The 24,593-nt window shown below is 32.7% G+C and overlaps 1 protein-coding gene across 38 annotated transcripts in view; it reads left to right on the plus strand.

Annotated features, from left to right (window-relative positions):
* The window catches only part of KCNMA1 (potassium calcium-activated channel subfamily M alpha 1), a 467,608-nt gene that overhangs the window by 348,349 nt on the left and 94,666 nt on the right, over positions 1–24,593 (plus strand). For 21 of the 38 annotated variants that reach the window (XM_068688931.1, XM_068688905.1, XM_068688906.1 and 18 more), the window contains 3 exons: positions 3,485–3,496; positions 11,671–11,757; positions 15,244–15,320. In XM_068688931.1, coding sequence (XP_068545032.1) covers positions 3,485–3,496; positions 11,671–11,757; positions 15,244–15,320 — 176 coding nt within the window. Of the gene's footprint in view, positions 1–3,484; positions 3,497–11,670; positions 11,758–15,243; positions 15,321–18,750; positions 18,760–24,593 lie in introns of all 38 variants that reach the window. The other 17 variants (XM_068688917.1, XM_068688943.1, XM_068688908.1 and 14 more) reach the window with 3 other exon arrangements.

Here is a 24,593-nt window from a genome sequence, read left to right on the forward strand (position 1 = left end):
AGGGCAGTTGTTTCTTCTTGAAGAAGAACCAATTTTGTTATTTGAGTTCATACCACGATTTCTGAGGTTTTGATTTAATGTTTTTTATTATATGTGTCTTTTTATTTTTTTCTGTATTAATATCTATAACACCTATGATAGTATCTGTAAAACATTTGACACAGAAATCTAATATTGCAACTGTTAATGACAGTATTTCCATGCCCTGTACTTGGTTTTACTTTATTCTTTTATATGTGGTAAGTGGTATGTGAAGTGGTGTATGTGATACTGGATATTACTTATGTTTGCACTACGCTGATTAAAAAAATCCTTTTTTGAAATATTTTTTGAAATATTTTTCATATTTTTTTTAATGTTTCCAGCTCCCATGGGCTCATCTTAAAATAAATACTTTTCCATTCATTGACCTCATTCTGCATTACTTGATGTAAAGCAAATGAGTAATTATTCTTTTATCTCTGGGCATTTTAATCTAAATTTTCTAGCAAAAAAATAAACAACTGCAATATCAACAGCAATGGTACTGTTCACCATATTTTGCATTTAAAATATTTATAAAGTATTTGGTTTCCTTTGGGTCTCTCCGAGAACTATTAACCAACTTTAGGTTGTCGTTACTTCACTTGTCATTTAGTTTCTTAAGTGCTAATATTATAGTCTTTTTCAGTAATAACATATAATTCATGGCTTCCATATCATTCTTTGAACTAACTTCAGTGGGAGTTGGATTGAGTTCTTAATCATAAGGTGATGCAGAGGATCCCACAAAAAGTAACACAATGTGATATAACCATATATTCCTTCTTACTTAAGGCCACACAGGTAACAGCTCATAATGTTAGTAGAAAAAAGAGCCAAAGAATTACAGGAAGCAGGATGTTAGAATTACAGGAATGAAGGGATGTTAACAGCTGGATTACAGGAATGAAGGGATGTTAACAGCTGGATTTTGCAAACACGTATATAACAAGAGGAGAGTGGCTGTGATACTCGTATCATTTTATTAACCCTGATCCACAGTAGTAACTTTTAACTTCATAAAACAGTGATAATGTTATGGTCACTGTTTGGTAAATCACACTGCTACCTGCAGCATATCTTTACATCTCTACTTGTCCTTGTGTTCTTCAGCACAAATATGTTAAGTACATATTTCTCGTTTTCTGAGCTGGAGTCTGTTAGTCTAATCAGAAAGGTAATAGAACAAAACTTTTATTTCTTGCTTTTTAGGTATACTTGCATTTCCTTGTGTCTTCTTAAATGACAAGATGAGGAATTAAGATAAAAAGTAGAATAACATGGTTTACAAGTGCAAGCTGGCTTTGAACATGATAAACTTATCATTCACCAATTATTTTAATTGATGTTAACTTTGGAGATATTTTATCCTACTTCACATCTTCAGTTTTTCACTGATAATTCATAAATGTGATAGGGAAACTGAATATTGACAACCTTCATTCTATCAGGAGAATGATTGATAGATACGTGTTGATGTATTTTATGTTTTTAGTTTAGGTTCGTATTTTGTAAAAATATTGAGAAGTTTATCATAGAATCATAGAATATCCTGAGTTGGAAGGGACCCTTAAGGATCATCAAGTCCAACTCTTGACACCTCACAGGTCTACCCAAAAGTTCAGACCATGTGACTAAGTGCACAGTCCAATCTCTTCTTAAATTCAGTCAGGCTCGGTGCAGTGACCACTTCCCTGGGGAGCCTGTTCCAGTGTGCAACCATAGTTTACATAGTTTATGATTTATAGCAACAATTATATCTATAAATACAAATTTAGAATGCTATCTAGTTGTCACCCTCATAGTATGAGACATGATTTGCTCCTATATTTGAAGTAGGTCTAGGACCAGAGAAAAGTTTCATATCATTTTCTGCTTAAGCAATGAGATCTTCCACCACTTTGATTTTTGTTACTAGTTTTAATATATATTAAAATATATTATAAATTTAATATAGAAATATAATTATATATATGATTCGTTTTATATATCTTCATCACTTTGTAATCACTGCTAAAGCAACTGCAAAGTGAATTAAGAAGTGCATGCAGCTCTCACAAATGGTAATTCGAGGGCATCCTAGACCTCCTAATCCCCTCTTTAAATGTTCACCTCAATAGTAAGAAAAAATCCTAGTACCACTTTAAGTCAGTGGCAGATTTTTCACTGAGTTTTTCGGTGTCTTCAGTAAATGTAGAAAAGCACTAGTACCCATTTACCTACAAACTTACGTGTTTTTTTTTTTTTTTTTTTTTGTTGTTGTTTGTTTGTTTGTTTGTTTTCTATTAGAGTCTCCTGGGTGCTCCTGTCTAAAGCTTTCTGATTTACAACCAGATTCTGTTAGTTCTACCATAGGAAAATTGAGATCAATATTAATTTGAAATCATCAGAACTCTATTTCAGTCAATATTATCCGTTAGCAATAGCTGAGTTTCCTGCTCACATTTTTTTCACCTCTTTTCACAGCTCTGAACATAAAGCACATAAAGCTGTACATAAAACTCTGTACATAAAGCAGTAAAAAAAATCTGATAACAAGTTTTGATAGTGATTGTTAATTATATATAAAAAAAGATTTTAAATGCTTGTTTAAAAACAGAATTTTAAAGTGCTTTGAAATAAAATGAATTTTGCAAAGCCTGATGTAGGCAATATTCTTAGATTTGATATGTATAAAATGATTTTCAAATAATAGGCAAAATACAGTATGTTTTTTATTTATATAACTGTTTCTCATCAGAATAGCTTAATGATTAGTGAAAATAGCTATGATTAGATATATTAATATTTATATATTTAAAAATGTTTGAATTACTGTTCAATTAGCAGAGAAACCTCTCTGTTCAAAATGTGACTTAACTTACTGGGTTTCTGACAAGCTACTCAGATCTGCATTTTAGTAGTTCTGGGTCACAATATGAGTCAGCCATTCCTTCATCTCTATCTACCCAGGAATATTATAATCCTTGCTATATATGCAGTAAGCATTTAATAAGGTTGGTTTTTTTGTCCCTTGTGCAAGCCAAATACTTTAGATTTACAATATGTTCTTTCATAGTTCATTTGCAGGGAGCTTTTATTTCTGCTGTAGAAAAAATGCTAAAGGAATATGGAGAATATCAACCTGAAAGTGTCCGAGCAGAGCCTGATGAATAGATAGCAAAATTTCAAAAGTTCAAAATACAGTCATTCAAACTCCTCATCTGAAATCCCTTTTACAAATATTTTTACTTCATTTTTCCCCATAAGTAAGCAAGAAGGAAAGATTCGTCTCTCCTGCACCCTTTTTTTACTCCTCTTGTTAAATTTTTTCTTTGTCTATCCATATATATGTCCTCATTCTCAGCAGAAAAACCTTTGAGCCTTGGAGACTTTTATATAAGGGTTTTTTTGCTTTTGCTTTGATGTCAGTTGATTTCTTATTAAACTGTTTGATTTGCAATTTTTTTCTTGTCGTTCGCAGAAGCCGAAAGCGGTATGCCCTCTTCGTTACCTTTCCTTCCAACCTCAATCCTACCTCCACTCCTTCTAACTTCAGGACTAATTCCTTGTCAAGAACACAGGAAGATAACATCTTTGTCTATCTTTCTCTGTATATGCACACATATATATACATATATATATATTCATCTGTCTATGTGTGTGTATATATATATATATATATATATATATGTGTGTGTGTATTTACATATGAGCCCCCAATCTCAAAAAGGAGACAGGATAGCATTTTGTCTCTCCGTTGGTTCTTTTGATTCATGCACTAACTTCTTTGCAGGAAAAACAAAATAAAAAAGTATACGTTTTAGGATTATTTTTTTCCCCTTTATGCAGTCATTGGTGTATCAGACTGTTATATTTGAAAAACAGATGTTACTGTTAACATCTCCCCTCATCTTTTTTTTAATTTTATTTGTACTGCATTGTAACAGTGTATTTTTCGTCTTTACCAGCCCTTGCACAGCCATATTGTCTCCATATTCACACCTTCATTGATGTCCTTCTTTCCCCAGTCTGCCCTTCTTTTCCCCGTTTAAAATACGTCTGACAGTACAGTAGTTCATTTGCTCTTGTAGTCTTACCTTCCATTAACAACAGCCAAATGCCTGATTCTTTGCATTGCTGACCCTGTTTTGAGCCCAGTTATTCATAATGCAGTACTCATTAAAGTTATTGTACTGTTTCAGTGTAAGTGCCATGGGTAGTTTGTACTATATGTTACATTCATTTTAATGACATTTATTAAGCTCATTTATGAAGATGTTACTGAATTTGTTTCTAAGCTCATTTTTTTCCTTTGGAATTGCATGTTTTGTATTTTCTTTTTCTACACCATGCTGAAAGCCCTTCTCTATGCTCTCTACATGCTATCTGCTGCTACTGATTTGTATGAAATCAAGAAGGCATGCTCTTCCATATTGTCCCATCTCCTCTCCTCCCTCTCCTCATCTTCTTCCCTTACAGCCTTTTTTTTTCTTCTTATTGCTCACAGCAGTCTGACTGTTGATGGTGCTTTTTGGAGACCCATTCTCATTGTCCAGACATTTTGATGTCCCTCCTTGTCATTCTCCCCAAATTTTACTTTCCATGTCTGTTCTGTTGCGTGTGCTGTATGTTAAATTTATTTTTTAGTCTTATTCTCCTGTGGTTTCTGAGTAGATGTGTGAAAAGAGAGGTGGCTTCCTGTCAGTTTGGCATTATTGATATGATCCAACTGCAGAGAAGTTACTGCAACACTTAGCATCTCCAAGGATCTGCAGTTGTTGCACCTCTACTTCGCTTCTTGCTTTTAAGTATATATTATCTTGTGGTTAAGGCATGTGAACGCTGGCATGATGGGCAATATGAAAAAGTGTTGTACTAAGTAAAGTTGCTTGCTCCCAGAATAAAATATATTGTGCTGCTTCATTGTATTGATAATCACTTCTGGAACCAGAAAGAATAATTTAATTGCTTTAAAGTATATTGAATTCACCAACACCATTGAACTAGTTTGGATTATGCCCCAATAAAATGCCTCACATCCTGTAGATCATAACTTATTTTTTGCTATTGTAAAGGACTTAACTCCTGGGAGCAACCTTTTAATATGCTTGTAGTAATTAAGCCTTAATATACTGTAGCATGTAATGTGCCCTGTGTCTTTTGCCTTGTATTCTTTTTAGTGTTTTACTGGATTTTTCTGTGTAGAGCAATATGGGTCTGAATTAATGTCAATGACAGAGCCCAGAAGAAAAAAGCAGTACTCACAAGTTACAGTCAGTGTGAAGCTGGTATGCACACAACTCCCATTTTGGGATTTGTGCACCCTCACACTCCACTTAGAAAAATACCCTGAAATACATGTTGCCTCAAACTGATATTGTAATTTTAAGTCTGTAGTTGTGTGAATGACATAGAATATTTTAAGAAGCCATTATGCTAATAATGTTGCATTTCAACTGGGCATGGCATGAAACAGTAAAAAATACTAGATGTGTTTAACAATGTGGTAGCTTTAGTTAGTAATACCAAATAGTCTTGGTTTAGTTAATGTATTAATAACATTTAATACTATACCTGCCTGATTAATATATGATTAATATATTTTAGTCACATGGGGAATGGTACAGTACAGCTACCAAAAGGTTTAAAACAGAATTGTAACAGCTTTTGTCATTTGTTTAGTCCAAACTTTGCCATTTCTATTTCATTTAATTCAACAAATTTCTCTCTCTCTCTCTTTTTCTTTTTTTTTTTTTTTTTAGACAAGGATGAAGGGATGAACTGTTCAATTGGTCGCTGTTCGATCTCCTTTTAGTTATTTAGACTTACATGCTTATAGGGGAAGACAGGGGCAGTTCTTGAAAGCAGCTTCCATTCTAAGATAGATGAGATAAATCTTATTTTTAGTGCTGTCTAAAATTCATCACTGAAATTAAGAACAAATGAGAATAGTACATAACAGAGGCTGATGACAAGGAAAAATCTTAAGACAACTCTTCTAGTCTTCGTATCTGCTGACTGACCTCTTTATATATTCCAAGTCTTAGCCTGCATATAGTGCTTCTAAAATGTTGTTGCCTTTGCCTGATTTTTTTCTGCACTGTACTTGCTGGGCATTTTAGCATGCCTTTTTCAGCTTAGTTTTAAGACCTTTACTGCAGTTCCTCCATGCTAAAATTATGCCTCAATTTTTTTCTCAGAAAAGACTGACGGTTATACAAATCTAAGAATCTTCTACCATAGAAATGCTATGCCTAGATTAAGAGTTCAAAGTTATGTTCATTTTCAACTTGCGCAGTAATGGAAGCCTGCTCAGTTTCAAGTTGAAAATTTCAGAGCCATGCCATTTCACAAGCTGCTTGCCAATAAATGCAGACAGTGTAACTATGATTCAGACTCTAAAGCTGATTGGTTATTATTTTTTTCCCATATGCATCTCATATAATAGAGAGCTAAATATTGTAGAAAGCTCCAGGAAATAATTTTCATATACTACTAAATACTGAAAATTGATTAAAAGTAACATTTTATAAATCCTAACAAAATGCATTTATGATGCATTGATCAGCCATCAAACTTTATAAGGGTGATTCAACACAAGAAACATAATTCTCTTCCAACTTGTATGACATCTGTAAGTAAGAGACAAATAGATATCACCCAGCAGCAGCTATTAGTAAAATACAATTAGTTGAAAGGAATTCGTTTTGTTAGTGTCAGTTCACAAACTCTCCTACAGTTCAAAACTACGTCAGGTTCTCCTTCACATATTCTTCAGTAATTGAAGTTAAGCAAAGCATCAAAGAGCTGCAACTAGTATTATCATAGTATATAATCTAGTAAGTGAGTAAATAAATCAGAATTAACACAGTTACTATTAGATACCTTTTCTCCACCAACATGTGGAAAAGCCATTATATCTTAAGTTTCCATTGAACTAAGTACAAAACATCCCCAAGCATTCTTTTACTGTTTTTCTAACTATTGTTTTTCATTTTTTTTTTCTTAATTTTTCTTGTTAAATATGCACTAATTCCTATTTGTGATTCACGTGCTTTCAGTCCATCTGGAAACCCAGTTTCAACTGTATAGCTTTTATCATTCATGATTCCTGAGAGTACAATTAGATGATTTCCGTATTTTTGATATATGACATTAGCATTACTCTTAGATGCACAGTCTTGCATATAGTTACCAGGTGAATCTTCTTTAGCAAATGCACTAACCTTTGCTATATAACAGCTAAGTGTAAAGCAGAGTTTTCTAAATGTCATTTTACACTCCACAAGGGGCTTACCAACAAATTTTAGTCTTATCATAAGCTAATGGAAATGACTTTTCCTAAGTTCATACTGATAAAGTAAATTAAATTACTGTTAATCAAATTAAATCATATTTGATTTATAAATGTTCAACTTTTATGGCTGTAATTGCCATGTATTCTAAATTTTCATGTATGAAGGAGCAAGCAATGCAAAAGGTTATATATGTGTATATATATATATATATATATATGGCAACATCATGTCAAACCTGTCATGAAAAGGTTTCTTTTGAGGAATGTATTTCTGGGACTAAAATTGTTAAGGAAATTATGAGTGAAAGTTTTTTGAGATTGCTATTGCTTTGATTAGTGTCTGAGGTAACCTAAACTAGAAATGTTATAAAAGGGTAAAATGTAATTAAGATCTCAGATTTTAACTACTAGCTATTCCTTGCTTTTAGTGTGCTTTTTTCACAGACATGAAAATCAAATTGTTATATGATGAAAACATACATATTTGGAAAAATTGGGGATGTCATTTCAAATAACGCTTTCCAATACATGACACAGAATGAATATGGGTTATCCATATATCTTCCCATTAAACATAATGGATTTCTGTCATTTTCTCCTTTTCCTGTGTTTTTCTATACCTGCAAAGCCCCACAGCCTTGGCAAAATATAAATACGAGAATTTAGCTGAAGCTTTCCCTCTTAAAACACAAATTTCCTTTGTCATATACTTCTCATCTGGGAGGACGTATGTATGCACATTCTCATGAACTGCTTCAACAAATACATGCATCTCTAAATAACTGATGGATGCATTCTTCTTGGTATACTCTTAAGTCTGTTATATTATTTTTTTTTTGTCCTTTTTTTTTTCCTTTTACTTATGTCTTTTAATTCAAAACATTTCCCTTGCTGTACATATTAAAGTGAGTGCTTATCAAAGCATAGCTTTAGCTAATGACACTCCAGGTCTCATAAGAGAGATTGGTGTTTTAATAAGTAGCATATTTAATAAATCCGTATAGACTCAGTAGAAATTGTTCATGAATTTGCTCTGTTTAAATATCAGTGTGTCCCTATAAAACAAAAGCTTTATGAGTTTTTCCTGTAACTCATTGTCAATAGCAGTGATGGAGCAAATTATATTTTATTCCCAGCAGACAATTTATCTGCTGGGGTCATACTACATTAACTGTGATCATATCTATATTATGTGGCTATAAATACACTGTATTTGTGAAAATAAGTATATGTGAATGAATTATGACAAAAATAAAGTCTATACACTGATTTCACTGAACTGATTTCATGTGTCTCAGAAAACATTGAGATACAAAATCATGCTCTCAGTATGTTTGCAACTTAAATGAAGCCAGTTCCTTCTGATTTGAGATTACATTCACTGCTTCTTAAAAGAGCTGCTCATTATGTTGTCAAGCTTTAAGTTCTGTGAGGGGAAAAAAAAAAAAGGAAGAAAAAAAGTTGTGTCTATGTAAAGAAATGTGTTCATCTGTTTTCACTGAAAGGCTGTAATACTGCCACAATTAATGTCAAAGAATGAAATAGGGTCCAAAAAAAAAAAAAAAAAAAAAAAAAGTGTTCTGACAATGCAGTACTCATTGGTACCCAAGAAAAATAGCCAAACCTAACTGTATTTTATATATATATATGTATATAAATACATACATATATATTGCATATTTTAGAAGGATCAACTTGAAAGAAGCAAATGAGACTAGCATCTGTAGAAGATAGCTAAATTATGAGCAAAACTGCAGATTAAGGATAAGGAGGCAGGGAACAGGAAGGGTTGAAGATGAAAGCATGTACTTTAAAAGGACAAGATAGAATGTTTTGGTAGAAACAATTTGGAGATTTTTTGGCAGAATGATTCCCTGATGGTTCTTGAGAAGTGTTTTACCTAGGCTCATAGGCTTTTGAGATTGGCCATTCCCATTTTTATTTCTATTTTTTTCTGTGAGTGTATTGGTGTATTAGACTGTATGTCTTATCTGCCTTAATGATGGCCTTCTAAGCTGTCTCTGGAACAGCCAATAAGCATTCCATTGACTCAAGTGACAAAAGTTTGTGCAAGGAATGTAAATTTTCCAAGCCTGTTTGTGACTTAAGTGACTGATTTCCTATAAAGAAATCATTTTTTATTTTCATTTTTTGTTTGATTGATTGTTCTGTTTTCTGTCAGCTTTATTACATTTTAAAACTGCATTAAATGTATGTTTTGGTTTGCAAGCCCAACCAGTAAGCCCAAAACACCGAGAAATGAAATACCAGATGTGAACTTCGGCTATGCAACCTTAATTCATTGCCATTTATCTGTGTGCATTATAGAACGTGTTTAAACCATCCCGTTTCATTTTTTTGCTATGGAGGTGAACCTGCTTTCTCTGGTGATACATTCCATTTTCTCTAGTTTTCCTCTCCTTTCAAAGTGTTGCAAAGATAGAAACTGTGAATGAAGGAAAATGAAAGGTATCTTGGTAAACACTTACTTTGAAAACTAATTTCTATTTCTGCCTCTGCCATACAAAATCTGTGTGAGAGTGAGCTAATAAATTAAATCAAAATTTTTACAGGTGATCTCTGATTAAGTGTTTGTTATTTTGGGAACCAGAGGCTAGGTTTTTGGAAATGCCAAGCATTTTTACTTGCAGCAAAAGTCCCTGGAAACTGTATAAGGAGATACGCAATGCTAAATACTAACAAAAAAATAAAAATAGGCTGCAGGCATCCCAAATTAATAGATGGTTTATCTCGTAGTGACTCCATTGAGTCATCAGTCACTCATCTGTAGAATGGAATAGCATTATATCTTCATTTTTGTAGTAAAATAAATTACATATCTTTGAGTCTTTTGTATGCTGTTCTGATGAACACTGTAGTACGTAAGGAAGATAAACTACACAAATCCAAATCTAGAGTAATGGCAGTAAGATGCTCCTGAATGTAGTCTCAGACTGTAACAAAAATGTAGCTTGTGAATATTAAATTAAAGATCTTATCATAATGACTGCATAATGTGGGCTAAATTATGTCTGTATGACCACCCTTTTAATTCTTAAGTGTTTTATTTTGCAGCCTGAGTATTCTTTTTATACAGCCTTTTGTGCGTGTGTAATCACACATAAGCATGTAAATATATAAAGCTTTCAGGTATATTATTTGTCACAAATATTTATTACTAATATATAGAAAATAAATACTATTTTGAATATGAGATCTTCTGAGATCCTTTTTTCCTCCTTCCAGTAACATCAAAGATTTGTGATCTTTTAATTTAAGTAATGTATGTCTATCCAGATATGTGCTTTATCTGTTTTTCTATAGGTATCTTTATACTGGCATTTGAATTGCTAGTAGTCTTTATACACTTTGGATTGCATGTGTGCCATTACTACACTGACTAACAAAGACTGTTTTTTTTATTTTCCTTAAAATAAAAAAAAAAGTGGGAACTTTTGAAAATTTTAATTAATTTTATCAAGTTAAAAAATTAGTCATATTACACAATAGTAATAGAAGAATATACTTATGTCTATCTCTATCTCCATATGCATATTTAACTTGGTGTTTTGTGAATTTCCTTAAGTAATATCTACTGTTAAATCTTTATGAAAATACAATAATTCATAAAGAATTATAGGGTACCTCAGTTCTTTATAGCAGTTTATATTTTCCTTCATCATATTTAGCTAAGGATGTCGGTGTGGCTGGGTTATTTTTGTTCTTCCATGGCTGCATAGCAGTGTTTTAATTTTTTTTTTAATTCATTTTATGTTTTTTCAGCTATCGTGACTGGTTGTCTTGTACCATTCCCCTTGAGTGTATGTGTATTTATTATTTTAAGCAATAACATTGTATGTCCAGATAGGGGTCCCATTAAAATTCTATTTCACTAGAAATTGGCAAAAATTTGCATAGAAGGGTTTAGCTTCATAAATGACTTTTTGTGTTGTTATCGAGTGGTGGTTGCTGGTTCTTTTCATGATATTTTGAATTTTTCACCACTTTTTATGGCAGAGCAAGAGAGCTGAAAAGCTCAGCTTCACACATCCTATTTCTGAGAGGCTTTGTTATATTGCACAGTATGCATTTCATGCAAAAACATATGAATAGAGATGTAAACACTTGAACGGTGTGATTTGGGGGAAAAGCATGTGGATGTCTCAAATTTATGTTTTTGTTAAAGCAATGGCATGTGGAAAATGTTATTTGCTTGGAAATTTCAAGGAAGAATGGCTTAAAATTTCCTGGCAGCCTTTCCTATCTAGTGGGTCCCCTATAATAGAATAAAATAAAGATATTTTTGAATATTCAGTTAAAAGTAATTTTGTTGTTGTTGTTGTTGTTTTTGTTTTTGTTTCATCGAGCAGCATATTAATCAATCCTGGAAACCATGTCAAGATTCAAGAAGGTACCTTAGGATTCTTCATTGCAAGTGATGCCAAAGAAGTAAAAAGGTAATTCACACATTTTTGTTTTAAAATTTAAATATACAGTTTTTTTTGTTTGTTTTGTTTTGTTTTTCTTATAAACACCTCAACTAATTTTCATTGTAACATGTTGGAAGATTCTCAGGGAAAATTGAACTGACACATTCATGAAACAAATTTGTCTTGAGATGTGTGCATGCCTTTTTTTTTTTTTTTTTTTTTTTTTACTGTAGTGCTAAGTATCAAGAAGTGAAATAATTTTACAACAAATGTGAAAAAAAAAAATTCAAAGTCCTACTGGAAAGCGTAAAATATTTTGATCTGGTTTCTCTGTAAGTTAATTTGTCTCTGGAGTTACTCTCAGACAGAACTGAGAGTTGACAGTTTTTTCCAAGTTTCAGGTTTAGAGTAGTTCTTATTTATATACAGACTATCAGATATTTGCAGTGAGCAAGCTGTTGTATTTATTCAGTAATTGCATTAGCATAATAATATTTACGTTCTTGTCATTTTTCTTGGATGGAACTACATATTCTATGTTCACATAATCATAAATCAAACTAGAACAGTATAATGTAGAGAATTTCGCTGGTTCAGTGTATTTGGATGTTTTAGATTCATGTTAGATTAAAAAGAGTTTTATGGTATTGTGTTTAGGACAAAACATATGAACTCTGGTCTATTATGATTATAAGATGCTTTGAAGGAATAAAATAGCAATGTGAGAAAATAGTTTTTAAAATAAATAATTATTTGATGTCTATCCATAGGACTGAAAAAAGATAAAATACTAAATGATAATGTTTACTTAGTCCTAAACTTCGTATAAGTAACATGAAATTAATATTTAAGTAATGCATATTTGTTATAAATATTTAAAGAAAGTCAAAACATCAAAATAGTGAAATCACTAAGAACTTGAATTATATTTTTGTTGGAAGAGTTAAGATGGTGTTTGTCTAGATGAAAAATACAAAAGAGCACAGCAAGGCCTCTGTCCTCTCACTTTTCAAGCACCATCTTTGCACCTAGTGTGGCCTCAGGCACACTGCCTTTCAGCGTTCTTTTCTTCACTTTCGCTTTTTAAAATATTTTTTTCGCGTTTAAATTATCAGTCTACATGCTCCTATATTGAGATACTAGGTGTTTGTAAATTACCTGACATATCATTTTTATGGCCGGTTGACTGTTATTAATATGTTTAGGGAAAATTTGCACATCATTCATCAGGCATGTTTTATCTAATAGCAAGCTGAATAGGAATTCCCACTTCTGCATGGCTTTTAGCAGAAGGCTTTGTTTAGAAACATGCCACCTCCCTTCACACATTCCTTAGCTGTTCTATGCAAAACAAATCATTATCAGATGTGCTTCAACTAAAAAAAAAATAAATTTTTTAAATATGAAAATTGTTGATTTCAACCTTTGGAGCTATGAATCAAAGTCAGGAAAATGTTCGAGTTTTTTTTTTTTTCTTCAGGAAGAATATTTATTTTTTCTTAAGGTCAATAAGATGAAAATAAACAAATTATATACCTGAAATTCAAATTATTATGGGTTTGTGTTATGTATTAATGGAGAAATTGCAGCTCCTTTAGGCTATTTTTAAATTATCAGTCATATATTCAAACAATGAAATATGCAATTATTCATCTTGCTAGAATTATTTTTTGCATTTTTAGAATAATAGTTTCTTATTAGAAACAATTATACCTAGGCAAACAAGTTCGTGTAAAATCTTGAGTGTTTAAATATCATACAAAGAACATGAGCTATATATTTACCCTTCTTTATCTGCTTACATTTTAGTTCTAACATCAGAATTACACTTAATTCAACCCAATTATATAGAGGAATGATTTTATTACAGCAGTTACTTCAGGCATTTGCTCTTTCCACATTGAAGTGGAGGAACTCCTTAGGACGTTTGTCCTTTAGTGGACTTTAGAAACATGGTGTAGAAATAACCTCAGTCCAAGCCAGGTCAGGAGACTGTATGAGGGAATATCTGTGATAGTTGATTCTTGTTTGGTACTGGGAACTACGTTTTAAGTGGAAAAAAAAAAAATTATATAAAAACCAACCAAACAAACAAACAGAACACATAGAATTTGGAGACAGTTTTCTTCTCTTTCCTTATGTCGTTGCTCACACACTCATGGTGTGAAAAATATTTAATCCTCATTTGCTTAGAGGTGGTAGTTGTCTATTCTGTGAAAGGTGAACATTTTGAAGGCCAGAACCTTACTGCAACAAAGTATGCACATGCTCAGAAAAGGTTCTTTCATTTTATGTTTTGAGTCTTGGAAAGACTAAGACAATAGAACAGCTAGGAAGAGTGAATTTTCTGGAAGTCTCAGAGAAACTAAGTCTGCTACATTGAAGACTTACGTCTTCTATCAGTAGTTTGCATGGTATCTTGATGTCAGAAACATTAATAGCATTTAATGAAGTCTTGTTGAAAATTTAAATTTGTATTTTTTGATCAATACCTCATATACTGTACCTGCCATCTTTGTCCTGCACTAAATCTTCTGTAATTCAGAGATGTGAAATACCTTAGATAAATTTGTGACTATGTGAATTAAGTAACTAGTTGTGTTTGTGTTTACACAGAGACTCTGTATTTATTGTTTATTTTTATTTTTATGCTTTTGGCTGTAGATTTTTCTGTTTCAATGACCTCTCTAGTGTTGTAGCAATCCAAAAAAAAAAAAAAAAAAAAAGGTTATGTGGAGACCTGGACTGTTCACTTTAATAATTGCATTTTTTTTTATTTTGACTTTTCTATTTGACTTGCTTGACTTTTCAAAACTGGTATGATTCTGCTCTAATATCAAAGAAAAAAATCTAGTCTTAATCTAAACTAACACCAGTTCTTTCATTTATTATTCCTTTAGAAATTAACTGATTTTGGGTGGATTTTCTTTCTTTTAATTTATTTTTTGTATTTCTTGCAAATGGTGTGTCTGTTGCTGTTTTCACATTGATCACATTACAATCTCTTATTTTATATAAAAATATGTCCTACTTATGACTGGGCTGAAAAATAAGACCAGGATACTAGATGGTCTTGAAAAAAAAAGTATATCTGATAAGAACAGAGAATACATTAAATATTTTTCTCCCTATATATATGTTTACTGATATATATATATATATATATACACACACACACTCTCAGCAAAATTCAGTGGATGCTCTTCTCTAAGATGAAAGACAACTGCACTGATACACTGTGTCACAATTATCATCCCTTCTCCCAATTACTTTAAAAAATTACTTTAAAAAGTACATGAAAAGAAACACAATTTGGAGTCTTATGTTTGAATGTAATGGTCTTGCAGCAAATATTTCTTACTTTAAATGTCTAAAACTTCAGAGATTAAAGGAAATTAGTGCTGGCATGTATCATTAATTTGGCACTGCAACAAGAGGAAATGCAGGACTAATTGACTAATTTCATTTGTATGTATTAAGAAATGTGTCAGTTCTTCCATTCTGTCTCTCTAGGGCATTTTTTTACTGCAAGGCCTGTCATGATGACATCACAGATCCCAAAAGGATAAAAAAATGTGGCTGCAAACGGCGTAAGTAATATTTCTATCACTCCCTTCCTCTTCTTTCCTTGAACAGTTCAGCCTTGAAGAATATCTGTACATGCATTTACATGTTTTACACGGCGGTATAGAAAAGATAAAAAAAAAAATATTTCACAACAAAATAATAAGTGCATTTGTGTTTTGGAAATATTTTTATTAAATTTCACGCCAGTCACACCTGTTTCCATATAAAAAAGTCCATTAGCATCCAAAACAGACAAAAGTTAAATTTAACCAAGATAGATCTAATTTGGAGGCTTCTAAATTAAGAATGAGCTAACAGTGAGGCTCTCATTCATACCATGTAGTAATCCAGTAATTTCAATAGTTTTCTGTAGAGAGCTTTTGTTTTCCTTGCTGAACACAATTCTGCAAAAGATTAATCTAGGGATTAATATTTCATATTGTAACAGTTGAAATAAACTATTATTGAAATAAATTATTGTTACTGTTGAAGTGAGGGATTATCTGAAAGAAATAAAATATTGATGCCTTAAATATCTGCTCTCAATAGATTCCATAGCTCTAATGCTAACATTTGTTTTAGTAAGGTTCTTAAGTCTGCTGTTTAAATTCTTTGGAAAATTGTGTGTGAAGTAATAATTGAGCTTGGAAATTTAAATCAGACTTTGCTTTTGTATATTTATAACTATGTAGACATTAGTATTTTATCTATACATACTTTTAAAAGATGTTTTGCAGAAATTGTCACAACCTAGTTTGGGACACAGTTGTGTTTGACCCATGCGTATTTGTACTATTGAAATCTAAATGGTTTAAGGATCCTTTTCTCAACTGGTGTGTGAATATGTGCATTCCATGATTTTCTGTTATGAAAAAGGTCATAGACTACAAAAGCACTGATTAGTCAAAATGAAATATCTCAAAAGAGTTTGATCACAACTATTCTACCTGTACTTTTAGGAGGAGGAAAACAAAGAAACAAACAAAACTGTCTTATTTATTGATCCAGTCACCTCATCATCATTGCACTCTCTTGGAGGAAAAAAAATAAAAAATAAAATGGACTTTATCTACCTTTAAGGGCCATTTGAAACTGATGAATTCTAAATAAACTCTTCTCCCAGAAAATAGGAGTGTGGAACAAAGTAATATAATTGAGAGAAAACAGCTGAGGAACTGACAGAAAATGGGATTTTTATCCCAGTAGCCACAAGGAGAGCAAAGCACATGGAAAGCGTGCCTGATGTGAAAGGAATGTATGCATTGCCTAACATATTTCAAAAAAAAAAAAAAAAATTGCCTAACATATTGTTCAAGAACAGTTTATCCATGTGAGAATGTGACCTTGGAACTGCTGCCAAAGCCAGTGTGAGTGCTGAGCAAGTTCTGGTAAAGCAAGTTACAGATGCTTTAGAGTGCCTGTAACTCACAAAGCCAATCTTTTTTTCCAAATTACCCAGTGCTTAAGAAGGAGAAATATGTTACCTGTTAAATTTTGTCCAATGCTGACCACACACACACACAAAAACAAACAAACAAAAAAAAACAAAAAAAAAAAACCCTGAAGATTGTCATTTTAATGGGAGATCTGTATATTGGAAGAAGCTGGAAAACACAGTATAAACTACAGGAGTGTGAACATTCATGTAACCTCAGTGCTAGGAAATCAGCAAGGAAACAGAGGATCCTGTCCCCCAGCCAATGCTATGGCTCTATTTTCAACAGCAGGCCAAGGACAGGTGAGAGTGACAGTTTCTGTGTGTGACACTAGAAAATGTCCCAGAAGGAAGGGTCACATGTATCAGTGTATCAGTTCAATAAGTGAAGGGATGTTGCCCAGATGTAGAAGAAAAGTGATGGGGTGATGTGGTTAGGCTGAGGCTGAGAAAAGAGGCTGTCAGAGCTGCTGCAGTGAGCACTGAGCACAAAGGAGGGAGTCCTCTCAGTCAGGTGAGAAAGGAGAAGAAAGAAAGAAAAAGACAGCAAAATCTTAAATTTCTCTTTTGTTGTCATTTCACCTTTATCCCCCATCTGTCCCATTGCCTTTCCCCTTCCCTCCCACCTCCCCCCCCCCGCACCCAGGCATACAGTTGAAGGCATCATGATATTTGGCAACTTTCAGCACAGCTTTCAGAATAACTTCCACTTAGTGGAATGTTCACAACTATTAGGAATAATATCATTGTTTTGCTTTCAAAGTAATGTTAATCAGAAAAAAAAAATCAACAGTAATTAGTGATTTTTGGTGATCTTGAGATCCCTTTCATGGGATTGGATTTATTTTTTTAAAGGTAAGTCTTTAGTGCAGTCTATTATTCAAGTAAGATGCCTTAGTTTTAGCTTTCAAATCACTATCACTTTTGAAAATCTTCACTATGTTATCCATATATAAGCTACACAAATTGTTGGTCTTAAAAATGCAGTCTAACCAAAACAAAGCATAAATTATGAAAACTCTTTCCCTACTGAATTAAGAAACTGTCAACTGCTCTGTCAACAGCTAATCTGTCAATGTGATTTTCAAAAGACATTGTGAATAATCACACATGCATATATATAGTCCTATATGATAAATATATATAAATTAGTGAACAACATAGCAATTAGAGACAGCTGAATGTGGAAAAATGTGTAAGATGAAAGGTTTTATGTAAAAATATTGGCACATTCAGGTGAAGTATATGTGAAAGAATATCTTCTTTACATGGAAATCCGAATTATTGTGGCTTTAATTAATGCAGCTTCCTGTGACACTCGAAAACCACATTCTTTAATAATGCATCTGAGGTTGCACATCAATTTAGATGCTGTCTGAATATTAGCTTGTGGTATTGTTGGGGTCTAAACATGAGTCTGACCTACATAGCCAGTTGTCCAAAACTGTTAGGCCTAATATTAATAATTCAGGGCAGATCAGTACGTTTCCACAAGGCCAGGGATAATTAAAGTAACCTTGCTTTCCTTTTGCAGTTTCTTCCATCCCTCCTTTTCCTTACCCATCCCTATCCCTGAATAACATATGAGTGCTGATGTCACGTTGTACAGAGCAATGGTTGTGTGGAAATTTTATTCACAGATTGTTAATGTATTTTCAGAATGCTTTCAGTCTCTTTCCAATTCTATTTAACTAGTTTTTTCACAAGGGGCCAAATACATGTATATATTTAGATAAAATGAAGCCACGTTGGGATGAAAACTCTAAAGTGGATGACCTCCTCCTCCTGTTTGTTTCCTTCTGTGCAACAGCTGTGGTCTAATTCTGCATATATTTTTTCCAGTGACAGTGCTTGCTGTGAACCATGGGGGTTGAACCCCAGAGGGGACATATCATGTGTACATTGATGTGTTTGAAGAAATTTCTTGTAATCTATGACAATTGACAAACTTTTGATTTATTTTTCCTCTTGCTGCCTTGGAACACGGCCCCTACTATATTTTAACTGCACACTGATAGTGATCTATTGTGAGTAAAAATGGGTTCCCTGTAGCCCAGAGTGCGGTCCAACCTGTCTTTCTCTAGCAGAGAGTATTTTTGTTCAGTATTTTGGTTCTTTTCTTTATTTATGTTGCATGTAGCAGTGACGTCATACCCACAAGTTTCTCATCGTTTACACCCACGGAGATTAGGGTGACGTTGAAGAAAATACAGCAGTTTTCCCCTTTTCCATTTTTTTGTCCTTTTTTTTCAGAACCTTCTCTTTTATCCCTATTTGAAAGTGAGATCTTGGCAGTGGCATTTCCTTGAAATGATTCTAGAGATCTCTCATGAATTTGCAGGGCTATCGGTTAGGCTGGGGTAATAGCACTATAGCACTGTTTGCCCATTTAAGCTGAATTCGTTGTCAGATACGTTTTAGATATTTATTTTTTTTTTTTGTATTTTGTCTTTTCAATTGCATAGTTGACACAATGGACAACACAGCAGTCTTATACTGTCCTTATCTAACTCCCTTCTCCCCACTGACAAAAATAAGGGAGGTAGGAGGAAAGCCAGACAGTGAATTAATACGTTTAATATATAAACCCAAAACTATCCTCAACAGCAAACAAGGTACAGTGATTATTTTCCCCAGCTATAACAGTTTTGCTTGCTGTGAAAATACATGAGTAGAGAGCCACATTGTTTTTTCAAGACCTAAACTGTAAAGTGTTATATTATTATTATTATTATTATTATATATAGAATATGAAATTTATAGACCACTTCATGTCAAACTAAGTCATACCACTTCAAAATATACAGAATCTATGGAGGCTCTTGTCAGTCACTTTTAGTGTGCATGGTGCTAATAATTTAAATAGATAAAACATGGAAAGAATTAGTTCCCTAGGAATACAAACACTGCAAAAAATATATTGGTTATTGGCAGTGTTGGCTTGATCTTTCAAACAGCAAGAGGGATCAAATATTCATTGCTGCAATGAAACATTACTGTACCAGGTTGAGGGTGCTAATGATACTATACAACCACAGCTATTCTAAATAAGTGAGGCTATGAGATTTTTTCACCATTTCACCATATATTATGAATTTGTTTTCTGATAACACTTAAGATTTTAATGCCGATTGTGATATTTTTCCCCTCTCAGCTGTACACACTGTAGGGTCTTGAAAAGAATACAGGAAAAGTTGATGCCCCTGGAGTTGCATTATAGAGCATTGGCAATCTTGTAATTATGATGGCCTTCATTATGATAATCATTAATCACTTTTTTTTAAATTGTGAATTGTGGTGCCATTACTACACTAAAGGATTAAGATCCCATTGTAATAGAAATTATTCATACATAGAACAGAAATTTCTCCAAGTATCTATTGCTAGCCAAGAGAATGATACAGCAGAAAGACAGGGCACTCAGAAAAGCAGATTGTCAGGACAGTATAATAAGAATCAATAAACCAAAAAGAAACAAATTGCTATGGATAAAATAATGCATCCAATTGACCTAGAGGCAAAACAGTGGAAGTAATTTGGATTTATTTACTGCAATGTATTTATTTTAAATTCATTTAAAAAAACTGTAATAAAATAATTCATTTAAAATAGTTAATTTTAAAATAATTTTAAAATAATAAATTGAGGTCTTTCTGGACCAGATAAACTCAGATAAACTAGTTTAAATAATAATAAATAATCAATCAAAAAAGCTCTTCATGCTAGAAGAGTATTTAAAAAAAAAAAAGTTCATGCATGTTTGGCTTTTCTTTACTTCTCCCAAATCCCCAATAGCTTCAGTTTGCCTAGAAATGCAACTAGCTTTGGGAGTACATTGGCTGAGAGTCTTTATGGCAATGAAGGAAAGTTCATGAAGATAATTGAATATTAAGATGAATTGGTCTATAAATACAGCATTACTTCTTTTAGCTACTAAAATGGGGCAGAATGTTCACTGTTTCTACAGTTTTGACAAAGAACAGTAATACACTGTAATATGAATTACAGCTAACAACTAACCAATTGCCTTTAATTAGAAAAATTGTAAGATTAGTGAACAGCTGAGTAGTTAGTTTTGAAGTTATTCTGTAAAACTTAAATAGCGGAGAGAGAGCTTTGCCTGTTGTGGTAAGAGATAAATTATCATAAACAAATTAAGTTATGTTGCTGTATTTTTCAGAAAACAATTTTTTCTGGGCAAAGTCCATTCAATATTTTAGTCTTACATTAACCAACATCCCTCAAAGCGATTAAATCAGTCTGGTCTTCCTTTAACACTGTTGTTATTTTGCTTTTAGTGTGGGTTATGAGAACTTGATGAATTGAAATGACATTGCATGACGTGCATTTCAATTCTTAAGTGTAGTGGGACCCTTTTTTAACCATTTGCTGGTCAAGCAAGCTACAGTTGATTCGTAACCAGCTGTTGTCTCATGGAGATCCACTAGATGTCCTCGTAGATCTACTTTTTATTACCATTGAGGTCACAAGGAAAACTGCTGTAGTGATGGGTGGAATGCTAGGATTGGGTAGCCTGTAAAGTTCAAAACAAAACAGAAAAAAAAAAAAAAAAAGGCGACAAGATAAAGGGATGCTTTTTTTTTTTTTTTTTTTTTTTTTTTTTTTTTTTTTTTTTTTTAAGGAGCTGTTCCATGACATCTTAGATAGAGAATAATCTGCAGCTTCCTTTGCTTATTTTTGCAGCTGGAAATATTTCCCATTACTGTTTGTGAACACTAAGTAACATTTCAGATCCAGATAATCTAGAAATTTTGACTGGACTTTTTTGAGTTTTTGACATCAGAAAGCAAGGTATTGCTAGAAGTGTAGGCATCGAATGCACATTCTTTCCTCATTAGAATAGGAAGGCTATTGCCTTTTCAAAAAAACTGCAACAAAAAGTTTTTAAAGTATTTATTTGCTTTTATAAATAACTCAACAATTTTAGTTTCCTTTTGCTCTTACAAAATCAGAAAATGTCTCTGGTTCATATATGCCTTGTTTTGTCAGTAAATTATTATATTAGTCTAATTTCTGTTTGAATGATTACATCCCCTGATACTTTTACAAATGCTAGGGGATTGTTATCATACTAAATAGAAGGATCTCTTCCTTTTTATCCATTTATTGTTCAATTGGAAATAGGGAATTAATGTCCTTTATGTCCCAATTTAATTTTTTACTAACAAATAACAGTTTTATTGAACATCCATAACATTTCTATGAATAGAAATGAGATTATTCTTACGCGGGTACTACAGGTGTCAAATGAACTTAACACCCACCCATAAGCTGTTCTTAAGGTCCCCCTGTCTCTCTGATGATTCCCATTTTTTGTTAATGTTTATGGAAGTTTAATAGGAAATGGTATGTTTGTGGCTTGTACCATTTGAAATCATTTCTGTCTTGTCTTTGATCTTGTCACTAGCCATCCCTAATAATAACCCATGTTTTGTTTTATTTAAAAGAAAATAAATATTGTATTTGGTATGAATGTAACAATGACTGTTTAAAAGGAATGAAGAGTAACAGCATGTTTTTTTATTACTTTTTTAATTTTACAAAATGTATTGCTCTGATATGCAGTTGCTTATATATTGATCAAAAGCCTTATAGCAAGTCGTATCTGCTACTTACATTTTCAGGTTCAAGCCTGTTTCCTGCATGTTAATGATGTGAAATATTAAAATGATGCATGATCTCCAGAACAACTGATAATACTAGTTAAAAACAGTCCCTGAAAGGGCATTACTTTTGAGAAGCACCATGGATTCCTTCCCCAATTGAACAGAAGTGCTTAAATTCCCAACTTCATTGGTTTAAGTCTGATGAAAATGGTACAAAAAGTTTTCCTTCCCAACCGTGTTTGTCCTTAAGAATAATTTATTTTGATTTTAATAAATATGTCCTATCCTATTATTGACTGTTGACAAGTAATGGCTACAAGTAAATGAAAACCAGGGACTGTTACTAACCAATAACATAGCAGTTGAGAATTTCTGCTCAGTGTTTTGCTTACAGCATTTGATTAGAAAAAGTCTTTCAAAACAGCTGTAATTAAAACAAAATGGGCCTTCTTTTTCCCTCACCTACTGTTAGTTTGTCTCACAAATGCTCTTTATTTTTTTTTCATTTCCTTGAAGTGAAAATAACAAAATAGGCATGATGGAAACACTTCCACATTTTTGGTAACTTTTTTTCTCTGCCCAACTTATCAATTTTAAAGAATATGTTGGGAAAAGTTAGAGAGAGGGAAACTATGAGAAAACAAATGCTGTTTTGAATTTTCTGTGTAGTTTGAATGTGTATGCATCAAAAGCTTCAGTGGAAACCTTCTAACTAAAAGCCAAGCTATGAGGAATGATGTACCATGCAATGAACAAGCCTGATGCTGCATGATGACTTTCTGAACAGCTCTAAGATAACTCTACTAGGATGCTGAAAGAACATGGCAGTAGTGATGTGAGCAAAGTTTTAGAGGAATGGAGTCGCTGCTGAAGAGATCACTCATCCATCTCCCTCAATGCCTGTTTTCCACAATCATAACGTTACCCTTGCTTGACAAATATACTGTATGGCAAGTCATCAAGGCCTTAGAACAGGACTTGACCCATTTGAGCAATTTCAATCCCTCTTCCCTGTTGACTGTAGCATTAAAAAACTGGAAAAAGAAAAGAGAGAAATCATTAAAAATTTAATGTTACTACTATAATACAAAAAAAAAAAAAAGGAAAAAAGACATCCTAAACTGAAGGTACAGGCTAGAGAAACATTACCTTTTTCTTGCATTTGCTTTTAAGGTTTTGTTTTTGCCTGTTGGTGTTCTGTTTTGTTTTTAGTATAATTGAGTCAGTTCAATCTAAACCATTACCAAAAGTGTTGGTTCAGTGCAACATGTGAAACAATTTAAGTGGCCTTTGCAGTTCTTGAGAATTAAACTTACTTGTGATTGAGGTAACACAAAATTGAATGATGGTAATTACATCTACATTTATAAAATAGGATTCTGTTATAAAATGGGATTCTAGAAATACATAGCAATAAGACTGTCCTTCCCATGACTAAAGAACATAAATTTTCTATTCCAACCTGGTGATTCTTTTGGAATCAATGCCTAATTCGTCATCCAGTTATTTGGTTCTTGATGTGCCTTTCAATCCAGTTGCGTTGTCCAGACTCAGTACTCCTCAGGGTAAAAAGCGTGCCAGTGATTGGTTCAGCATGTTTCAGTGGACCAATGCTCTGTGTGCTTTTGGTGATGCCTTATTTGTGAACTGATTTTAATGTCAAACATATTTGCCATTATTAGTTGTGTCTGTTATATCAGCAAATTTTGGTATTCTGTCAAGAGTTAATTTGAATTCCTGAAGATATAATGTAAATGAAGTCAATTTTTCAGAAAATTTTATGCACATCTTGTAAGTCTCCAGTAATATGTAATTTATTGCAATAAAGGAGTTCCCTGGCACAGTTTAATACAAAACAATTATCAGCATATGTTTGAGGATAAATTTATTTATATACATGTGTGTATGTGTATACATGTATATGTGTGAGTGTGTGTATGTAAGAATATGTGTGTGTTTTTGTCTGTGTATACATGCATACATATATATATATACACACATATATATAAAAGTTTTCAACTTTTACAGGAAGCAGAGTAGATCAAAAACATCTAGTGGATCAGCAACTTTATATTTTCTTGTTGTTTTAGCCCTGCAGTATTAATTGTGCCAAGGGAAAAAATATATTCTTAGGATTTTCTGTTTTTACCATGTTCTTTTTTGATCCAAACACTTGACTGTAATCAGTAATACTTCCCATATCTGCGGTCACCCTTTAAGACTGAAGAGAAATA

The sequence above is a fragment of the Anas acuta genome, chromosome 7 (assembly GCF_963932015.1).
Source record: "Anas acuta chromosome 7, bAnaAcu1.1, whole genome shotgun sequence".
In the NCBI taxonomy this organism is placed as follows: domain Eukaryota; kingdom Metazoa; phylum Chordata; class Aves; order Anseriformes; family Anatidae; genus Anas; species Anas acuta.